This window comes from Coccomyxa subellipsoidea, assembly GCF_000258705.1.
Source record: "Coccomyxa subellipsoidea C-169, whole genome shotgun sequence".
In the NCBI taxonomy this organism is placed as follows: Eukaryota; Viridiplantae; Chlorophyta; class Trebouxiophyceae; family Coccomyxaceae; genus Coccomyxa; species Coccomyxa subellipsoidea.
In genome coordinates, this window is record NW_005178034.1 from 366181 (window position 1) to 383401 (window position 17221).

A 17221-nucleotide genomic window follows, 5' to 3' on the forward strand; every position below is an offset into this window, starting at 1 on the left:
GCCATTCGGCCACACCGTCGTGCGCAATGCAGCGATCGTGCAGAGCAGCCTCTGGCAGGACACCCCAGAGGCCAGCAGCACAGGAGAGGTCATGGGCGCTGCTTCTGAGGCCACACCACAGGCAGAGGTGGCCACAGCAGCTGACAGCAGGCGCAGGTCGAAACTGCAGAAACTGCGTCAGTCTGTCAGCCGGGTTCCCTCCTTCCGCAGCCAGCCGTTTTCCGAGGAGGATGGCCCTCCTGAAGGGCCTTCCAAGACACTGCAGCGGCCGGCTTCCTCGCCGGCTTGCACCAATCCATTTCCTGACACGAGAGGTATGAATGACGTCCCGATCAGAAACCTTGTTTATCAAACGTGCCAGCACAGTGCACTACTTCCCACCGGGACTAGCTAGATTTAATTCTCTTTCAAAGAAATGGAGCCTTGCTCATGTGACTCATTTCCTTCATGTGTTCATCACAGCTGCACATGTGCAGTAGCCGCATGTAGGTGATCAGGGATGCACAGGTGCATGGGTGCTTACATCACTTGCTGATGTCATGTGACAGTCACGGCTGCGCATGTGCAACCCCTGCATTGAAATCACCAGTGGCGCACAGGTGCATGGGCGAGGGCGGGCGGCCGACGCACAACAACGAGCTACCAGGGACGCAGCAACGCGTCTCCCAGGGGGTTCCCTGCCTCGCCGCGGCCATCCAAGCCACGCATGCGCGGCCCGGCGCTCACCACCAGCCAGTCCTATGAGGGCCTGCAGCTGCAGTGCCTCACTCTGGAGAACCAGGTAAAGTCTGCTGTGAAGCATAATTTGACGGCCCTGGGCCTCAAACATCCTACCTGGTCACGCTGATTGGCTTTGGAAGGGCTGCAGTTGACGATGGAAGGGGTCCTCAGGATTGGCCATGGCTGTGTAGATGATCAACTGCCATGCATGAAGTGTCCTTTGCTTGTGGCACAGCGTCGTGGGCTGTTTATGTGAGGATTTTACATAGCCTCATGGGAAGCTGGAAGGAAACTGAGAGAAACACCCAGAGACGTTGTGGACCAGGCTAGCATTGTGCTGAGGTATCAAGCACACAAAGATGGATGTACACTGGGAGCGAGTGTAGAAATGTTTGTGTCTGCAGGTTGCCACACTGGGTGTCGGGGCAGACTCGCGCTCGCAGCTGCGCGCAGCCGCCAACAGGGAGGCAGACCTGCAAGCGAAGCTGGAAGCCATGCGCTCCAAGGCTCAGGTTTGCATGTTGCAACTTCCCCACGCACTACTGATTGAATAGCTGTTTTGTATGTGAACCACATACATTAGATTTTGTGGCTTTCATTGCCTTGCTTGTGGTCGCCGGAATAGATGGTGCCTTTGAAAGTGGGCCTCTGTGGCAAGACAGCCGTGGTGCTTCTTCAGGGTTGAGATAAATACGATAGCATAGGCCTCGGTTGTTCTCAATGAGTCCAGGGATGACAGGGGCTAGAAAAGGCCGGTCAACCATGCCACTGCAGGGTCATGCATGCCAAAGAATTTACAGTAAGCATGCGGCAGGCTGAGGCGGCATGGGTCGGGGGATGCAAGGTCCAGTCAACCTCCCGCATGCGCAGTCATGCATGCAAACAGTAACAATATGCGTGCGCATGTGGCAGGCTGAGGCGGCTGCGAGGCAGGAGGGGCAGTCAAAATTGGCAGAGCAGCAGCGCGAAGCAGACAAGGAGAAGAAGGCCCTGCGCGAGCAGCTGGAGGGCAAACTCAGGGCGGCCAGGAAAGAGATTGCTCAGCTGAAATCACAGGTGCAGACGCCCTGTCCAACACCCATTATCCATTTTTGCCAGATATCTCTTGTAGTATATGCAGGTCTGACTGTGCGCATGCCAACCAGCCTGCACAGAAGGCATGACCAAGGAGCTTGCAAGCGTGTGCTCTCGTGATATGACCCTGTATGAAAGTGACTGTTTGAAGGCAAGGCGACTCGACAACCTTTCTGGCTTTGCAGTGTGGCCAGGAACAAATGCAGTGTCCAGTTATCGGGAGGGATGACATGAGATGTGATGTTGTCATGCAGGTTCAGGTGCAGCCCATGACACCTCAGCAGAAGGTAGCGCAGCGGGACACAGACACAGTGCAGCTGAGCAGTCAGGAGCTGGACCAGATCAAGCGCGATATGGATGAACAGGAGAACCTCATCAAGGGCTACCAGGTGAACACTTGCACATCACAGTTGCTTTCAATTTATTTTGCTGAGTGCTTCCCAATTCCTTCCTCCCAAGTATCCCTCCAGTCATATATGCCACATGCGCCTCATGCAGGCAGTCACAGTGATGACATGCAAAATCAATCCATGCTGCAGAGCAGAGATCTTGGCTGAGTCTCTTTTGTAGTGGCGGGTATTGAAGCTGATTGCTTGTTGCAGAAAAATCTCGAGGATGCAGATATGCAGCACAAGGCACTGCAGCAGGATGTCAAAGACCTCAAGGCTCACATCACACACCTGGAGAACTGCCTGCAACATGCCCAGGTGTGGCAAAATTTCACAGGCGATTGATTTCTGGTGTGTCCCACATAGGGACTCCGTTTGTTTAAGGACACAACGCATCCAGGCTGCTAAAAATCATGCATCTCAACCTGAAGATATCTCATGTTAAATCAGTTGTTGTGATGGATGGCCAGTCTTTTTTGTCACAGAATGCAGCTCATTTGCTCCAGGAGAGTCCAATAAAAGGGGGCATTGTCAATGACTGGAAGATAGTCACAAAGCCAACTTTGCATGCAGGCAGAGAAAGCTCATCCCAAGCCCAACGCGCCGGACGCAGCGCAGAATCTGGCGGCTGTGCTCGAGCTGCAGAAGCAGCTGCAGGACACCCGGGATGTGGCCGCTCAGAAGGAGAGTGAGCTGGCAGCGCAAGTTAGGCAGCTGAGGATGAATTATGTCACCGTGGAAGCGGAATTGTTGGGGGCAGAGAGAGCTCACTCGCAGGTAGGTGTTCACTGCCAAAATCACCTTTTTCACTGCCCAAACAGATGGTGGATGCTATACAGGCACAGTGACAAGATTTCTGATTTGATCATGGGAGCAGACTGAGATTGTGGATTTCATGGTGTTGCAGGCTATCAAGCGCGCTGCAAAGGCAGAGGAAGTGGTCGCCTCTCTCAAAAGTGTCAATGCCCAAAAGGGTAAGCGCTCTTCTCTTAGTCAATATTTTATTAGATATCTCACAAATGCTGATATCGTTGCTGTCATGACAGCAGGGGTAATGGCATGTCATTAGGTCAGGTATGCATGGTATTGCTGGTTGTGCATGGACCCTGCTACTGCTCTGTCTGCCTCTTCCAATATTTTAAATTTTCAATGGCAAGCTTTCCTGAGCAATTTTATGTGTGGTGCAGTCACAGATGAAGGCGCAGATCTGGAGGTGCTAAGCATGAAAGTGGATCAGGTCAGCACGCTGCAGGCCTGCCTTGAGGACTCAGAGGCCAAAGCTGCAGCCGCACAGGCGCGCACCTCAGAGCTGCAGACCACATTGGCTGAGATGCAGGTAAGCCACCATTTTAATATCCTCCATCAGCTTTCATTGTGCACAATGCAATATTTTTTCTGTGCAGTTGCATGAGATGACCAGCCAAACTATTACAGAGCATCCATGCATGGGAGATATCATGACATCACACAGTCAACTTCTGAATCGTCTCAGCTCTCCTCAATTCACAGAATACGCATGCACTGTCTCACTCTGCTTGCATGATATGTTCCAAAGTGTGCGAGATGTCTGGCATGCAGAGGGACCTGGCTCGCAAGGAGGCTGCCATAGAGGAGTACAGCCGCGCAGAAGAGGCACGCAAGCAGAAGGAAGCCTCCAGGCGTCTCAGGTGACTGCTCCGCCATATCAGAAATCGCTCACACTCCTCTCAAAGCTTGCCCACAAAGCTTTTACAGGCCAACCATGTCAGCCATGTAACGTATAGCAGTACACTGACGGAGGAAGTGCTGAGAACACAGCATAGGGACGGCGTGGGTAAGTATGGCGTGCGTAAATGTGCATGTACACCCTAATCCAAAATCTTGATGGACATGCTTGATTCCCAGATATTTAGGAACTTCAAGTTCCTACACGTTATACCTGGAGATTCAAAGGGTGCGTCCGCCAACATTATTATTCACTGTTCCTGCCAAAAGGGGTCAAGTGCATCTGCAGACAAGCTGCAAGTAAAGGGTGACAAAAACAGTTTTGATGCGCCCTTGACAACAACATGTGAAGCGCAGCGCGTCTACTGCCCAGAAGGAGAACAAGGGAGCAGGGGCGCTGCCGAGGGTGAAGGAACTGGAAGGGCAGCTGCAGGATGCTCGCCTTGCCTCTGCGCGCCGCGAGAGCATCCTCAAGAAAGAGCTCAAGGTTGCGACTCTCCTTTCTTCCTTCTTCGTGGCTTTTGCGCTCTGCTTTCTTCCAGCTACAGCATTTCTTCATTGCTCTCTGGTGCAATTAAACCTCAGGAAGGAATGTGGGACAGCGCACTTGCCTCAAGAGACATGCATAGGGTGTCAGACAGATATGGTTTTGCCTGTAAGCATACCTTTGTGGCTCAATCCTCAAGACCGAGCAGGCAAAGGGAAGGAGCAAGCCAGGGGGGTCAAAAAGCAGTATGCTGAGCTGCACTCCTGTTGCAAGGTGGCTGCCGACGAGGCCTTTGTCCCAACATGATATGATGAAATAGTAGCATGCTCTGCTGAAGTCATGCCACCTGACGAGGATTCCACGCATTCTGGCAGGTAGCCAGGCAGCAGCTGCAGGAGGCTCCCACGCGCACAGCTACCGCGCGCCTGCCTCCCAAGACCAGCGCAGCGCAGCAGCCGCAGCGGCTGAAGGAATCCATCGCCCGCCTGAAAGCTGACCTGGCCGCGAGAAAGGCGCGCATCGAGCAGGTGCCCGACATGCATCACCAATACTTCCACCAGCCAAGTTATTCATTAGGATTTGTACTTCACGGTCTTCCATGAACGAGGCCGCCGTCAATGGTAAAGTACTAAAGAAATACGGGGCCGTGGATCTGATGACCAGAAAAACGTGTTGGCCACTTCCATTGCCTCTTTTAGGAGGTGCCAATCTCCGGTGTAAGCAGAACACCGATCTGGCAGTCAAGTGTACCACCGTCAAGTCTCTGCCTTGCACAAATCTGGGATATCTGAACTGGTCCAAGAAAGCTAGTTTCAAGAGAGGGACCCTGTGTCATGTGCAGCTGGAGGAGCAGATCAGGGTGCAGGAGGAGGTGACAAAGGGGGCCGGCTATGAACTGGCACAGCTCACCTTCAAGTGCGGCGACCTGGAGGCTCAGGTGGCAGCCACGCGCCAGGTGGTTTCCCCACCGTCCCTGACTTTCTTTCCTCAACAAAGACAAGCATACGAAATAGAGTCCAACAAGCCGTTTATGCCATGAACTGGTTTTCAGCCGGCCGATGCAGAAGAATTCTCTGCATGCCACAAGCACGCCATCTGCGTTACCTTTTCAATTTTTATGCCATTTGTTTTATGGGAGGCAGGCAGTCTTACTAAGTTCAGGAATGATGCGGACTGGAAGGGCGTCCACCTTGGACTTTGGACATAAAAAGGTGTAAGCCTCAGGTGATGCATGTGCGCCTTGCTGATGCCCAGTGCTGACTCACGCAGGAGCTCCAGGAAGCTGCCGCGGAGCGCGACAGGCTGGCGGCTGAGGTGGCGGCGGGGAGTCAGCGTGTGGCGGCCGCTGAATTGGCGCACCGGCTGCTGCTGCACGACCGCGACAGCGCCATCGAGCACCGCGCAGCTGCAGCCGCAGCCCAACACCAGGTCTGTGATCATTTAACCGATGATGGCAGGCTAAATAATCAAAGTAGGGCCCACATTAAGAGCACCTGCAAAGGTCTCACGGCAGATGTGTACACCTAAGAAAGAAGGACCTGCTGTTTTGTTAATCTTGTTATTTCCTGCCCTGCCTTTGCAACATGGCTGTGAATCTCTTCGTGCTTCAGTTCAAACAAATTTGCTGCTGCTCTATGCAACACACAGGTGCTGGCATTACAATGCAACTGTGATGTCCCTTTGGTGTATCTCTACTGTCCAAATTTGCAGGTCTTTAGCCTCATGGATTGGGCAGCTGCATGGAAGATTGCATTTCCTCTGCTGCGCAGTGTTGGCAGCAGACAGCCTGTCTGTCTAGAAAAATGCTTTCCTGACATGGGTACATTGCATGCGTTGCAGATGCAGCTGGAGGCTGTGAGGGCACAGGCGGCCCAGCAAGCAGCCGCCGCAGAAAGTCAGGCATGGTCAGAGCGGGTGGCGGCGGCAGAGGCTGAGGTGGCGCGCCAGCTCAGCGAGAGCGCTCGGCTGCAGGAGGAGCTGCGCGCCGCGCGCAGGGGCGTTCCATGGACCCCCAAGGCTGCAGAGGTGTGCTTTCCTCTTGTTTTCCCCTGGAATGCAATGAATCTCGGCGCCATCTCCTTAGTGTCATCATCAGGCATCTTGTTGTCATCGAATTTCGTTCCCCGGACCCCAAGGCTGCATAGGTGGGATTCTCACAACCGCCAGTTGCCATGACGTTTCAAGTAACTTGAGGATAACCTCCAGAGATCCTACCATATATATGAATGTTGGAGGCCAGCAAGCCCCGCCTCATATTTGTGCATCCCTCTGAAGTCCCTGGCTGGCATGTACTTCAGGGGACACGCCAGCAACCCATCTTTGGCTTTGAAAGTCTCCATGGAATCTTGAGGACGCATAGAGACTCATGCAAAGGGCAATGCTGGTTTCATACTGTCCTCACCTTTCCAGCGATGTTCATCGCACCCCACACGAGAGCGTAGCATGACGCTGTTGCTGCTAACTTGTGATACAGAGCCTTAGAAGGATTTCGTAGAGTGGCATGAGTGTGATGGATAGATAGAGAGAACATGTCAAGTGCCTCATCAGAGCGTGGCTGAAGCCTTATGCCTGGCTGTGCAGTTTGACGCCCTCCAGCAGAGGATCCAGGCCTACCGAGCCGGCGAGGAGACGCGCAAAGCCGAGGCTGTGAAGGCAGCACGTAAGATTTCCAACACACCTGCTCCAATTTGGCCGGGGACCCCCTGTCTGAAACCTCCTGTAAAACTCAGAATGCGTTACGTTTGCCCTTGCATGTAGATTCAGGCAACCACGCGTATGTCATCCCTTGACTGATGATCCTGTTCTTGCTTCTGGAAGCTTGTCAGACTGATGCAGTATTTATCGGCATCACAATGCAGAGGAAGCCCACAAGGAGCAGATGGCAGCAGAAAAGATGCAAGTATTGCACATGCGGCAAGAGCTGGATGGAATGTTGCTGCAGCTGGAGAGCCTGAAGCAGACAGATTGAACGACATCACATGCAATGTCATATAGGAACGTATTTGCACTGTCAGGCATCAATTGTAATGTATTCACACTAAGTATAGTCATATCGATTCTGGGATTGTGAGTCTTGGGTGTTTTAAGCGCACCTATTCAAGACAGATTTGGCCATAGAACTTCAGTAAAGACCAATCAACAACCTAAATGTAGTCATCCAACGTATCATTGCCGTGGTCACCGAGTAGGCAATTGCTGCAAGTGCCACAAATGCACCTTCACGCTACTGCGGCCCTTCTAGTTCTGACTCCTCTGACCTCATTGCCCACAATAATTTCCAAGTCCAATCAATTCAACTGTATCAACAGCACACAATTCTTTGCCACCGTGAACCAGGGCTTTGCTAAGCTGTGATATGACAGATTACACAGGATTACAAAAGCTGTCCTGTAAAATGCTGCGTCACCAACATGACTTTGGAGCCACTCTTGTACATTGCAGTATGTCTAGCCAAACATGAGCATAGAGCTCTGTAAGAGAATACCATATTTGCAGATACTAACAGCTGGAATACCTTGCATCACCATTCTAGAAGTGATTTATTGTTGGCTGGCCGTAAGAACACGAGCCAGCTATTTTGTTCATGGCGGCACACCTAGCTTTGAACCAAACAAGTCCCAGGACAATCGACCCAACACTAGCAAATTTTGGAAGGGTCTATATTGCAACTGGAACTAGTCCATTACATTGACGCAATGTCCAGGTTGAGCGAGGGTCATTACAAGAACCACACAACTCCCTACTTCCCCCACCTAGGGAATCGTGTCGCTACAATGCATGGGACAAACCCCTGGAGGAGGCTACAATCCCCCTAGTACTGGGGAGATATGTCGAAGGCGGTGTCAAGGGTGAGCGAGCCTTCGTGCGGCGCGCCTCCCATGGATCCGGGGGTCATCGCCATATCTTCGGCAGGGTCCCACTGCGCCATGTCATCGTCGTCCGCCAGGCTGGCAGCCGCCAACGCCATTGCAGACGCGCTCCCCGCCACCTGCTGCTGACATCAGGACAGGAAACAAATCTCAAAATCGCCTTGTGTGATAGGAGCTGTGGTTGCGGCCAGGCAAAGGTAGCAGGAGATGCCTGCTGCAGGATGGGGATTGCTTGCTGCAGACTTGACCAAAAGTAACCAAATCTCTCTGACCCAACAGACAGCCAACTTAAGAATAATCCGCCTCGTATGACATGAATTGATGCATGGCCAGACGCAGGCAGCAGCAAACGCTTGCGGCAGCAAGTGCAGTCTCTGTCTGCTTGTGTTAAGGCCCCGCAAAGGGGTCTTTTTCTTTTGCCCTGCGCGCGCATTGATTCACATCCTTAGAGTGGTCAGCCACAGGTTGATGCTGACCGCCGCGCTGGCAGGCAAGCTCTTCCTCGCCGACCTTGCCGGCAGTGAGCGCCTCAAGAAGAGCCGCACCACAGGTGCCCTTCTCCACACCCGGTAGACTTCTTTTTACTCAGCATGCACTTGCGCAGGTTGCATTTCTGCCCATAATCCGAAATATGTTCATTTAAGATGCCAAGTGCCCCATAGAATGAGCCAGGACAGTCTTCACGTATATTCATGCTTTGGACGTCAGGCAACAGGTCTGCCCATTTAGAGGTCACCCTGGTCCACCCACACAGCATGACTCCCATGTATACACAGTCAGGATGGAAGAAGCATGCTCTCATAATATGCGAGCCATCAGGCTGCATCACAAAAAAACAACAACAACAGAGTCGCAGTCTTTACCGAAAGACTTGTCAAACAGCATCGAGCAGACAGCAAAAATATGCTCCTGTGAGTCACCGCTGCATGTCGTGTGTGCAGGGCTGCGCACATTGGCAAAATCTTCTCTCAGGTCCCTTTGCGAGATCTTTCAGACACAACTAGACAAAGGCGGCACCTTATGGCGGCAGTAAAGAGGCATGCAGGTCCAAATACTTCTTGAAATAACTAGAGGTAGGGGTGAGTGGCTGGGGCCCACTACAACTGCTTAGCACCGCCCCACTAGTTGATTGAGTCTTGCCAGGCAAGGCCAAAATGATATGATCGCGGCAGCCTACTACGTGCAGCTGGTGTCTGCAGACACACCATTTTTGGTAGACACAGCAAGTAAGGTGATCAATGACAGATAAGGGGTGCCAGACGGGCACACCTGCATGGAGCGGATTTCTCTGAGCAGCGCCTTGGCCCTCTCCTTGGAGGCGGCTCCAAAGTCCAGCAGCCGCAGGCACAACCCCTCAGCCGCCGCCAGCTCCCCAGCGTTCTGCAGCCACAGACAAATTTAGGCCGTTACAGCAAAAAATTCCCCACCAGCGGCCTTGGCAAAATAGCTTTTGGAGGCTTTCAGACCCAGGTTGATCTTAAAATGCACCATAAGAAAAGATGTTGCGAAATCCACACAAGCAGCAGTTGCTCGCTTCAAGTCATGTCACAATTCTTGGACAATGTCTATGGTCTGGGCCTCACCAACTGCCGTCAAAAGCGCCCAATTTGGCAATGGCACCCATCCTATTTGACAGGCCCAAATGCTGTAACCATACAAGTCACCATTCTCATGTCGAACCCCCTGGAGATCACACACTAGAAGTACTATATCAAGCGCAATTGCACCTTTTCTTGCAGGTGGCTCTCACTTGCGGCCGCACTTACTTTTAACTTACTTATTCCTACAAACCCCCAAGATATTGCAAGAGCCCCTGGAGACTGTGTGCGCAGCCGCCTATCTGTAGGTGGCTCCCAGCTGACAGTCCCTGCTCATGCAACCCTTGAACTCCCCCAAAAAACTAATTTTACACCCCTTCAGAGAGCTCACCTTTTTGTAGGTTGCGAGGAAGAGGAGGGCGTCGGGCGCGTCCTGTCCCTGCAGCTGCTCAGCGTCAATACGCGCCAGATTCGCCTCGTAGCACCGAGCAGCCGCGTCCAGGTCCTTGCCCCGCTCGTAGCACCGCGCCAACTTGTGCAGCGCTATGCCTGCGGGCATTATAACCCCATGCACAGGGTGAGAAAGGGTTTTAGACAACAAAACCCTGGTCAAATATGTGCATCCTCAACTGCACCGAGGTCAGCGCTATGAATATGCGCAGCAGGGGCCACAAAGTCATGAGGAGGACTCTGAGTTTGGTGGGATCTTCAAGCTGCCTATTGGGACGTATGCGGCAACAAGGCCCTGCGAAGAAATGCCTGTGCACGGCAGAGCCGAAACACATACACTCAGCTACACCCATCTCCCCGGTCATATCAGGGGTATCTATGCTGTACTTCCTAATATCTCAGGTAGCAGTGCGCCAGCTTGTGCAGCGCTTTTCCTGTGCTCAGCAGCACACAAGTAGAAACTTTAAACTGCAGGTCTGCCTTGCTTCTCAGATCAGCCCTGCATTGCCTGTCCCTGACTCGCCAATCGCATTGACATGCATAGGAAATCTGGGCGATCGTGCTGGCACCAACCCACTGGCTGCAGATGGTGTTGGCCTTGCTATTGGAAGCTGTAGTGTTTCACTCAGGTGGGTGCACAACCTTTGCGTTGCCGGAGTCGTGACACCGGTGGTACTGAAGAGCACTGCACACAAGCACACTCACACAAAACCCCTCGTGTGACACCGGCCGCAAGGGAATTATGGTACTTTAGGAGGGTGCAGATGAACAACCTTTGCGGTCGCCGGGGTCGTGACTTCGGTGGTCCCATACAGCAAGCACAATCATGCGAACAACCCTCGTGTGACCCCAGCCAGGGAGTACTATATCTACCCCAGCGCCAGGGGGATTATAGGAGGGGCCAAAGAAAGACCTTCGCGGTCTCCGGAGTCGTGGGCGCGGTGGTAGCAGCGGATTGCGGCGGGTGCCATGCTGAGCTGCTCGTGCTCGTAGCACTGCCCCATCGCTATCCACATCCGGGCATCGTGAGGGCGCAGCTGCAGGCACAGACGAGCCCCGTCAGCCTCACCTCTTTGTGTTGACGGCTAAAATTAATACAGGAAAATTGCAGGTGCACCAGAGCTTCGTCAGGTGCAAGCATGACCATCACATGCTCTTCCTGCCAGAGGTTAGGTGCGTCAGCCTCTCAGCCGGTAAGAGTGATGATAAAGACCTCCACTGAGACTTCCACTGAAACAGCTTGTGCTCAGAGGCCTGGCATCAGCAAGCCTCTGGTCATTGAAATCTGTGGGAGCATTGAGACAAAGCCATGCCCCGCAGGACAAATGTGAAGAAATCCAAGCTCAAAGCATGTTCACCAGGGGGCGGCGCACAGGAAAAGCAGAGGACAGCCTTTACAGTGGCATGCATGGGGCAGCTACATTATGTTCGAGTAGTCAAATTTCGATATCCGCTCAGGAGGCTGCTTTATTCGCAGAGCAATTGTTTGAATTCCACAGCACAGCAGGGGATTAAGGACGGTCCCTTCTCTTCGTTGTCCCACCGCGGACTGAACAGGGGGACATGAGTGAGGTGCTTTTCTCCTTGTATACCCCTGAGCCCCGGCTGGCGGGGGTTGGTATAAATACTGAGCACCGTGCCCACGGTTGATTGGGTCTTGCTTGGATCTGGCGAGTCCATCCAGGGGTAGGATTTTGGCAGCCTTTACTGCAGCTTGTCTGCAGACGCACCTTGCTTCTGGCAGGAAAAGCGTGTAATAATAATAATAGGCACAGCAGGGCCCTACAGCACAGCGCACCTGGGTGGCTCGGCGGAAGTAGTTGAGTGCGTAGAATGGCATGTGCAGCAGCTCGTACGTCTGCCCCAGCCCGTACCATGCACGGTAGTCCCGAGGATTTAAATCCACTGCCCGCCTGTACGCCTCTGCAGACACCCGCACACGTTGTGGTTCAAAGATGTGTGATTTCACACGAGGCACACTTTGGCAGGTGGGTAGCACTTGCTGGGAGTCTGTGGCCCTCTGAAGAAGAGTTGCAAGTGCGCACAAGACTGCTGACCGCAGGATTTATGGGCATGGCCTCTGAACTCAGTGCTGGTGCTTGAGACCACAATCTGCCAATGCTGCACGGGCAGTTCCTTTTTGAACCATAGATTCACCATTGAGCCATTGATCCACTGCCTGTGTACGGAGCAGGTTTGCAGAGGGGTCCAGACACCGGGGAAAGCTTGAAGAAAATCGACAGGGGAGATGAGGTACCTATGGCGGCGGGCGGGTTTTTCATTTCCACGTACTCGTGACCCATGAGCGTCCAGGCGGACAGGTAGTTCCGGTTCAGCTTCAGCGCACGCCGAAAGTACTGCACCGCCTTCACTCGCACAAAAATAATATTTGACCTATTTTTTTTAAATATATTTTAGGGGTTTTAGGGCTTTTCTAAGGGTTTTTTAGGGACAGGATGCTTTGTGGCCACGTATAACACGTGGTAAGTGCAGTAGCAGCAAAGTAACACGGTAATCCAAGCCCTTCAGACCTACGTTGGTATGTCAGGTGTATCAGGGATCTCAATCGTGATAGAAAATGACTTGGGAAGCATGCACAGTTGAAAACGGCCACATGGTGGCGAAAACACGCCTTCACCCCGGTGCCTGGGCGCGTTTTAATCTGCAGTAAGAGGGCATGAGCCTCTGAAAGATAGAAGCACAGAAGAGAGAAGAGAGAGGGAAAAGACACACCTTTTCGTGCTGTCCCTTGAGGGAGTAGTAGTTGCCGACGATGCAGCAGCTCTCGGGGCGGTACTTGTCGGCCATGGAGACCCTGTGCGCCAGGTGACTCAGCGCTGCAAAGGCCTCTTTCACGTACAGTATATTGCTGTAAACGTCCATGCCCTGGCAACATGCATAAAATGGTGCTCAGAAGCTGAGAAGGCTCGAATGAAACTACATGCAGCGCAGCAGATATGGTGTGTACAAATCGTGAACTCCCTAAACCCCTTTCAAGCGCATCTGCGCGACACTCTCTTCTGCATGGAACTTTGAGCAGTAGATCTTGCCCTTTACCCTTGAAGAACATGGGCATGGCATCCTGAGTCACAGCCTTGTACTTACCTAGACACAGCTCTGCACATGCAAAGGCACTGATACATTTACAAGAGCAGTTGAGATGGTCAAGTAAGGCTTTCCTCATACGGCCTTAAGTGACCATCTCAACTGCTCTTGTAAATGTATCAAAAAGCATGAAGTGGCTCCCATTAGGTCACCAGACAAGTGGTTGACACTTGATACAGGCGCACTCCTCAGCACAGCCATGCGCAGCATCCAGCAAAGCCTGCAGGCTGGCAGTGTGCTCCTGAGACTGTGCAACTCAGTACAAACTCGATAATAGTGAAAGTCAAACTCAAAACAGAGGGCAGCGCACACCTCGATGCGGTGGGGGTCGCGCTCGAGCAGGTCTTCGAACAGCTCCTGGGCCTCGTCAAAGTTGCGCAGGTTGTACTGCGCCGTCGCAGTGGCATTAGTCACCCACTCGCTGCCGGGGAATTGCGCCGCCAGGCTCTGCACCGCATGCGCATGCACAGCACAGTCAGGGATTATCCGATGGGTGGTTAGAGATTTTTTGTTCCTTTGAAGTGTCAATCAATTGCATATGAATAAAAGAGCCGTGCTGCACATCCTCTTGCCAATTGCTTAAAGCCTGGACGAGGAAGGCAACCTGCTGCTGAGGGCATCATCAATAGTTTCGCGTGCGCATATGCAAGCTGAATGTATGCAAGTTGAGGTTCAGACTTTGGCTTGGAAACTTTTGATGCACTTCTGCCGGCTGACCAGGGCCTTACAAGCCCTTCTGGACTTTTCAGGCGTCTATGTGATATCCATGCATGCAACCATCGGAACTTTGACAGAAATTGAGTTCCGGCACGCGCCTGCAGGCGGCCGAGGGCTTCATCGTTCTCCTGGGTCTCGAGGCAGATGTGGACGAGGTGAAATTCGCGAGTCCAGTGCCGCGGCATCGATGCATCCGCGTCCGGTGCGAGCTCCTGCCCCGGCGCGGCCGCAGCCGCCAGCGCTTGCCAGGCCGACCAGTTGCATGGATAGCCGTGCACGCTTCGCAGCAGCGCCTCCCGAGCCTCGGCCCGCCGCTCCCTGCAGGAGTGCAGAGGGTGTTTAATTTGAATCATGTGGCATGGCTTTCTAGGGCACTTCACTCATGGCTTATTGAATTAGTATCCCTTCTTTGGCATAAATTGGGAACCTTGAGCTCCCAGCCTATGTACAGGCGTGCTTATGCTAGGATCTTACAACTCCCATCCTTTGCAACTTTTATTCATCCTATTGCAGTCATCCGTCTACATATTGGTTAGTCCTCTCCCCAGAAGCACCCCTGCTGTGGCATTGCGATAATGAGATGCAGGATGTGGGTGTGCTGCTGATGTCCTATACCATTACCAGGGGTGCGCTTTGCTGCGCTGTGCCTCGTGCAAAGTCCATGGGGTCTTTTCCGATTGCAGCGAGTGTTTGGAGAACTTTGAAGGAGTGAGATCACCTGTCGCTGAGCACGAGGCCGTACAGGTAGAGCAGGAAGGGGTCGGCGGTCTGAGGGTCCCGGGTGGCAGCCTGCAGCTCGCTCTCCAGCAACTCTAGCTCCTGGATCAATCCGCAGCAGTATTTTCAAAAGCACCCACCGCAAATTCTAGCCAGGGCAGCTTCTTCACTGATGCCGCACCCAGTACATCCCTCCAGTAACAGGATTGTGCGCGTAAAGCTTCTGTTCCTCTCCACTAGGGCGTGCCCCGCCATCAAGTTGACAGGCACGTGAAGACTCGCTGCACTCCTTGCAGTGCAGCATGCATGTACTGTGAGGGACATTTCAGGTTCCGGTGCCTCCATGATTACTGTATATGCAGCATAGTCCAACTGTTTGAAGGAGTCAGTCCCTCAATGCACCTTATTAGCTGCGCCTTCCTTGCCGAGCAGCCCGGCAGACTCGATCCGCTCTTCTTCCTTGCGCTTCTCCCCTGCCAAATAGGTGGAGTAGCCCCTCAGAAAGACCGCCCTCGGCCCGCTCGCCCCCTTTAGCACGTGCGCAGCCCTTCTATACTCCTGCAGCCATTTCTCACTGCGTTCAGATGGTGACTATTTCACCTCAAATCAGATACAATCTGGCCGCTGAAACGCAAGCATGCTCTCTTTCAGCTGTGCTCCTGCCATGTGGTCACTTAGCCCGGTTCTTTTTACAAAGAGCTGATACAATGAGGGTGGTCGCCTCCTTTCTTCATGCACTGTATCTGTGAGCATCCAGCTCTGCAAACAAGGCTGAGCTTGACCGGAAAGTAGGGCCTTGAGAAGCTGTGGGCCATAAGTAGCAGCTCCTTGAGAAGGACTGCACAGCGCAGCATGTTCACCTTCATGTCGAAGAGTGACTTGGCGAAGTGGTAGGCATCGTCATCTCCATCTGCATGGTGTGATGCTGCTCCGCTGGAGCCTGCTCGGCTCTGCCTGGCGCTGCGTGCAGGCGGGTGCTTCCCATCTGGCTCTGGCAGACCTGCCATACCCACAAAATGGAATGCTGAAGAGCAGCACCAGTTTGAACATTCTGCTGTGCTGCCAGTGGAATTGTTTCTCAATAAGAGGCCATTAATGCCGCTCACGCCTGCTCTTCTTCACCCTGCTCCTTCCTCACAGGCCAGGACACAACATATCGGGCATGTAAAGGCAGGTCGTTAATATGAGGATACTCTGTTTCGATTAAGAATTGATAAAGTCCACCAGCTTGTGAACCACACTACTTCAGAGGACTAATGGTCACCTGCCAGCTGCTCGCCAGCCCATTTTGCTGCAGCTGTCAGGCCTCTGTCAGTCAGGTCGACGAGGGAGCGTCGTAGCTCTGTGCGCTTCTGTGCCGAAGAAGTCTGATCGCTCATCCTATCATCTACTGAGCCCTGGCACAGTATCACAGAAGGGGTCACTGCTCTGAGCCAGCATGGCACTTTCCTTTGTGTACATATATGTCTCTAGAAATTGCGATTACTTCCGAAAAATTGTGCATCAGTTTCGTTATTTCTTCAGTTTCTTGTCGAGAATTATCTGCAATTATGTATCACCTGTCACTGATGGGCATTGAACTCGATCACAAACGTCCAACAAATCGCGATAAGACGAGAGATACACCATCCACAAAGTCAACAAATGTCTGCAATGTTTAGCCAATGTTGCACGAAACAATGGTACTGTCTCTCTAAAAGTTATTACAGCATCAGCATGTCAACGATTCACCCATATAAGGAAGTGTCCAGCGAGTAACTTATATAAACTCGACTTGATAAGCAATAGCGACAACGTGTGAAACAACAACTTGCTTTAGTTCCATCCTGTGAACGTTGGGATGTGCATTTCGCAGGGAGCCAAATGTAGCTACCCTGTGAATGTACCCGGCAACAACCCATCCCATACATGCATTCTCTCTGCTCGCCATGCCATAGGTGGGCACACTGTTACATGCATGAGATGGCCAGCATGTCCTAAAAGCCATGCATGTCTGTGATGCAAAGCATGACGGCTTCAGATACTTAAACTGGTCATGAAGCTTGAGAGCTGACGTGCAAGCGCATTCACATGCATGGCATGCTGGCAAGACATCACTCAGCTAATATGTTGTGCCTTCCTTAAAATGCTTGTCACTCAATCCTGCAGGTAACCCACTACAGAATAATGACTGAACGATGCGTGCATGCAGTTGCCGATTACATAATGCCCGCCGGAGTATCAGTGTCCTTCCACTTTCAGAAGACATTCAATGCAATATCTCCCAAAAACAGAGGCCCAATCAATATGCACTGGACAACGTCTGTAAGCATGGCCATCGTCTTTGTTCAAAACCCCGCAACACAGTACTCACCACGCCTGCACCTCCAGAACACGAATACAGCTTGCTCGCAGTGCAATGTGCACAATCGATGCTGCAGCATGGGAGCGCAAATATGCGCAAACCCCCTT

At 52.5% G+C, this 17221-nt stretch overlaps 1 protein-coding gene across 1 annotated transcript; it reads right to left on the reverse strand.

Moving 5' to 3' along the window:
* Positions 1 to 8185: 8185 nt before the first annotated feature.
* Positions 8186 to 17088, reverse strand: COCSUDRAFT_36773 (TPR-like protein; the record flags this gene model as incomplete). The annotated part of the gene is made up of 14 exons (XM_005647081.1): positions 8186 to 8362; positions 9513 to 9623; positions 10173 to 10330; positions 11145 to 11268; positions 12030 to 12154; positions 12489 to 12597; positions 12965 to 13117; positions 13649 to 13783; positions 14152 to 14371; positions 14772 to 14872; positions 15173 to 15328; positions 15631 to 15770; positions 16035 to 16122; positions 17068 to 17088. The coding sequence occupies 14 exons, from the start codon at positions 17086 to 17088 to the stop codon at positions 8186 to 8188; spliced, it is 1818 nt and encodes a 605-aa protein (XP_005647138.1).
* Between the last annotated feature and the right edge of the window lie 133 nt (positions 17089 to 17221).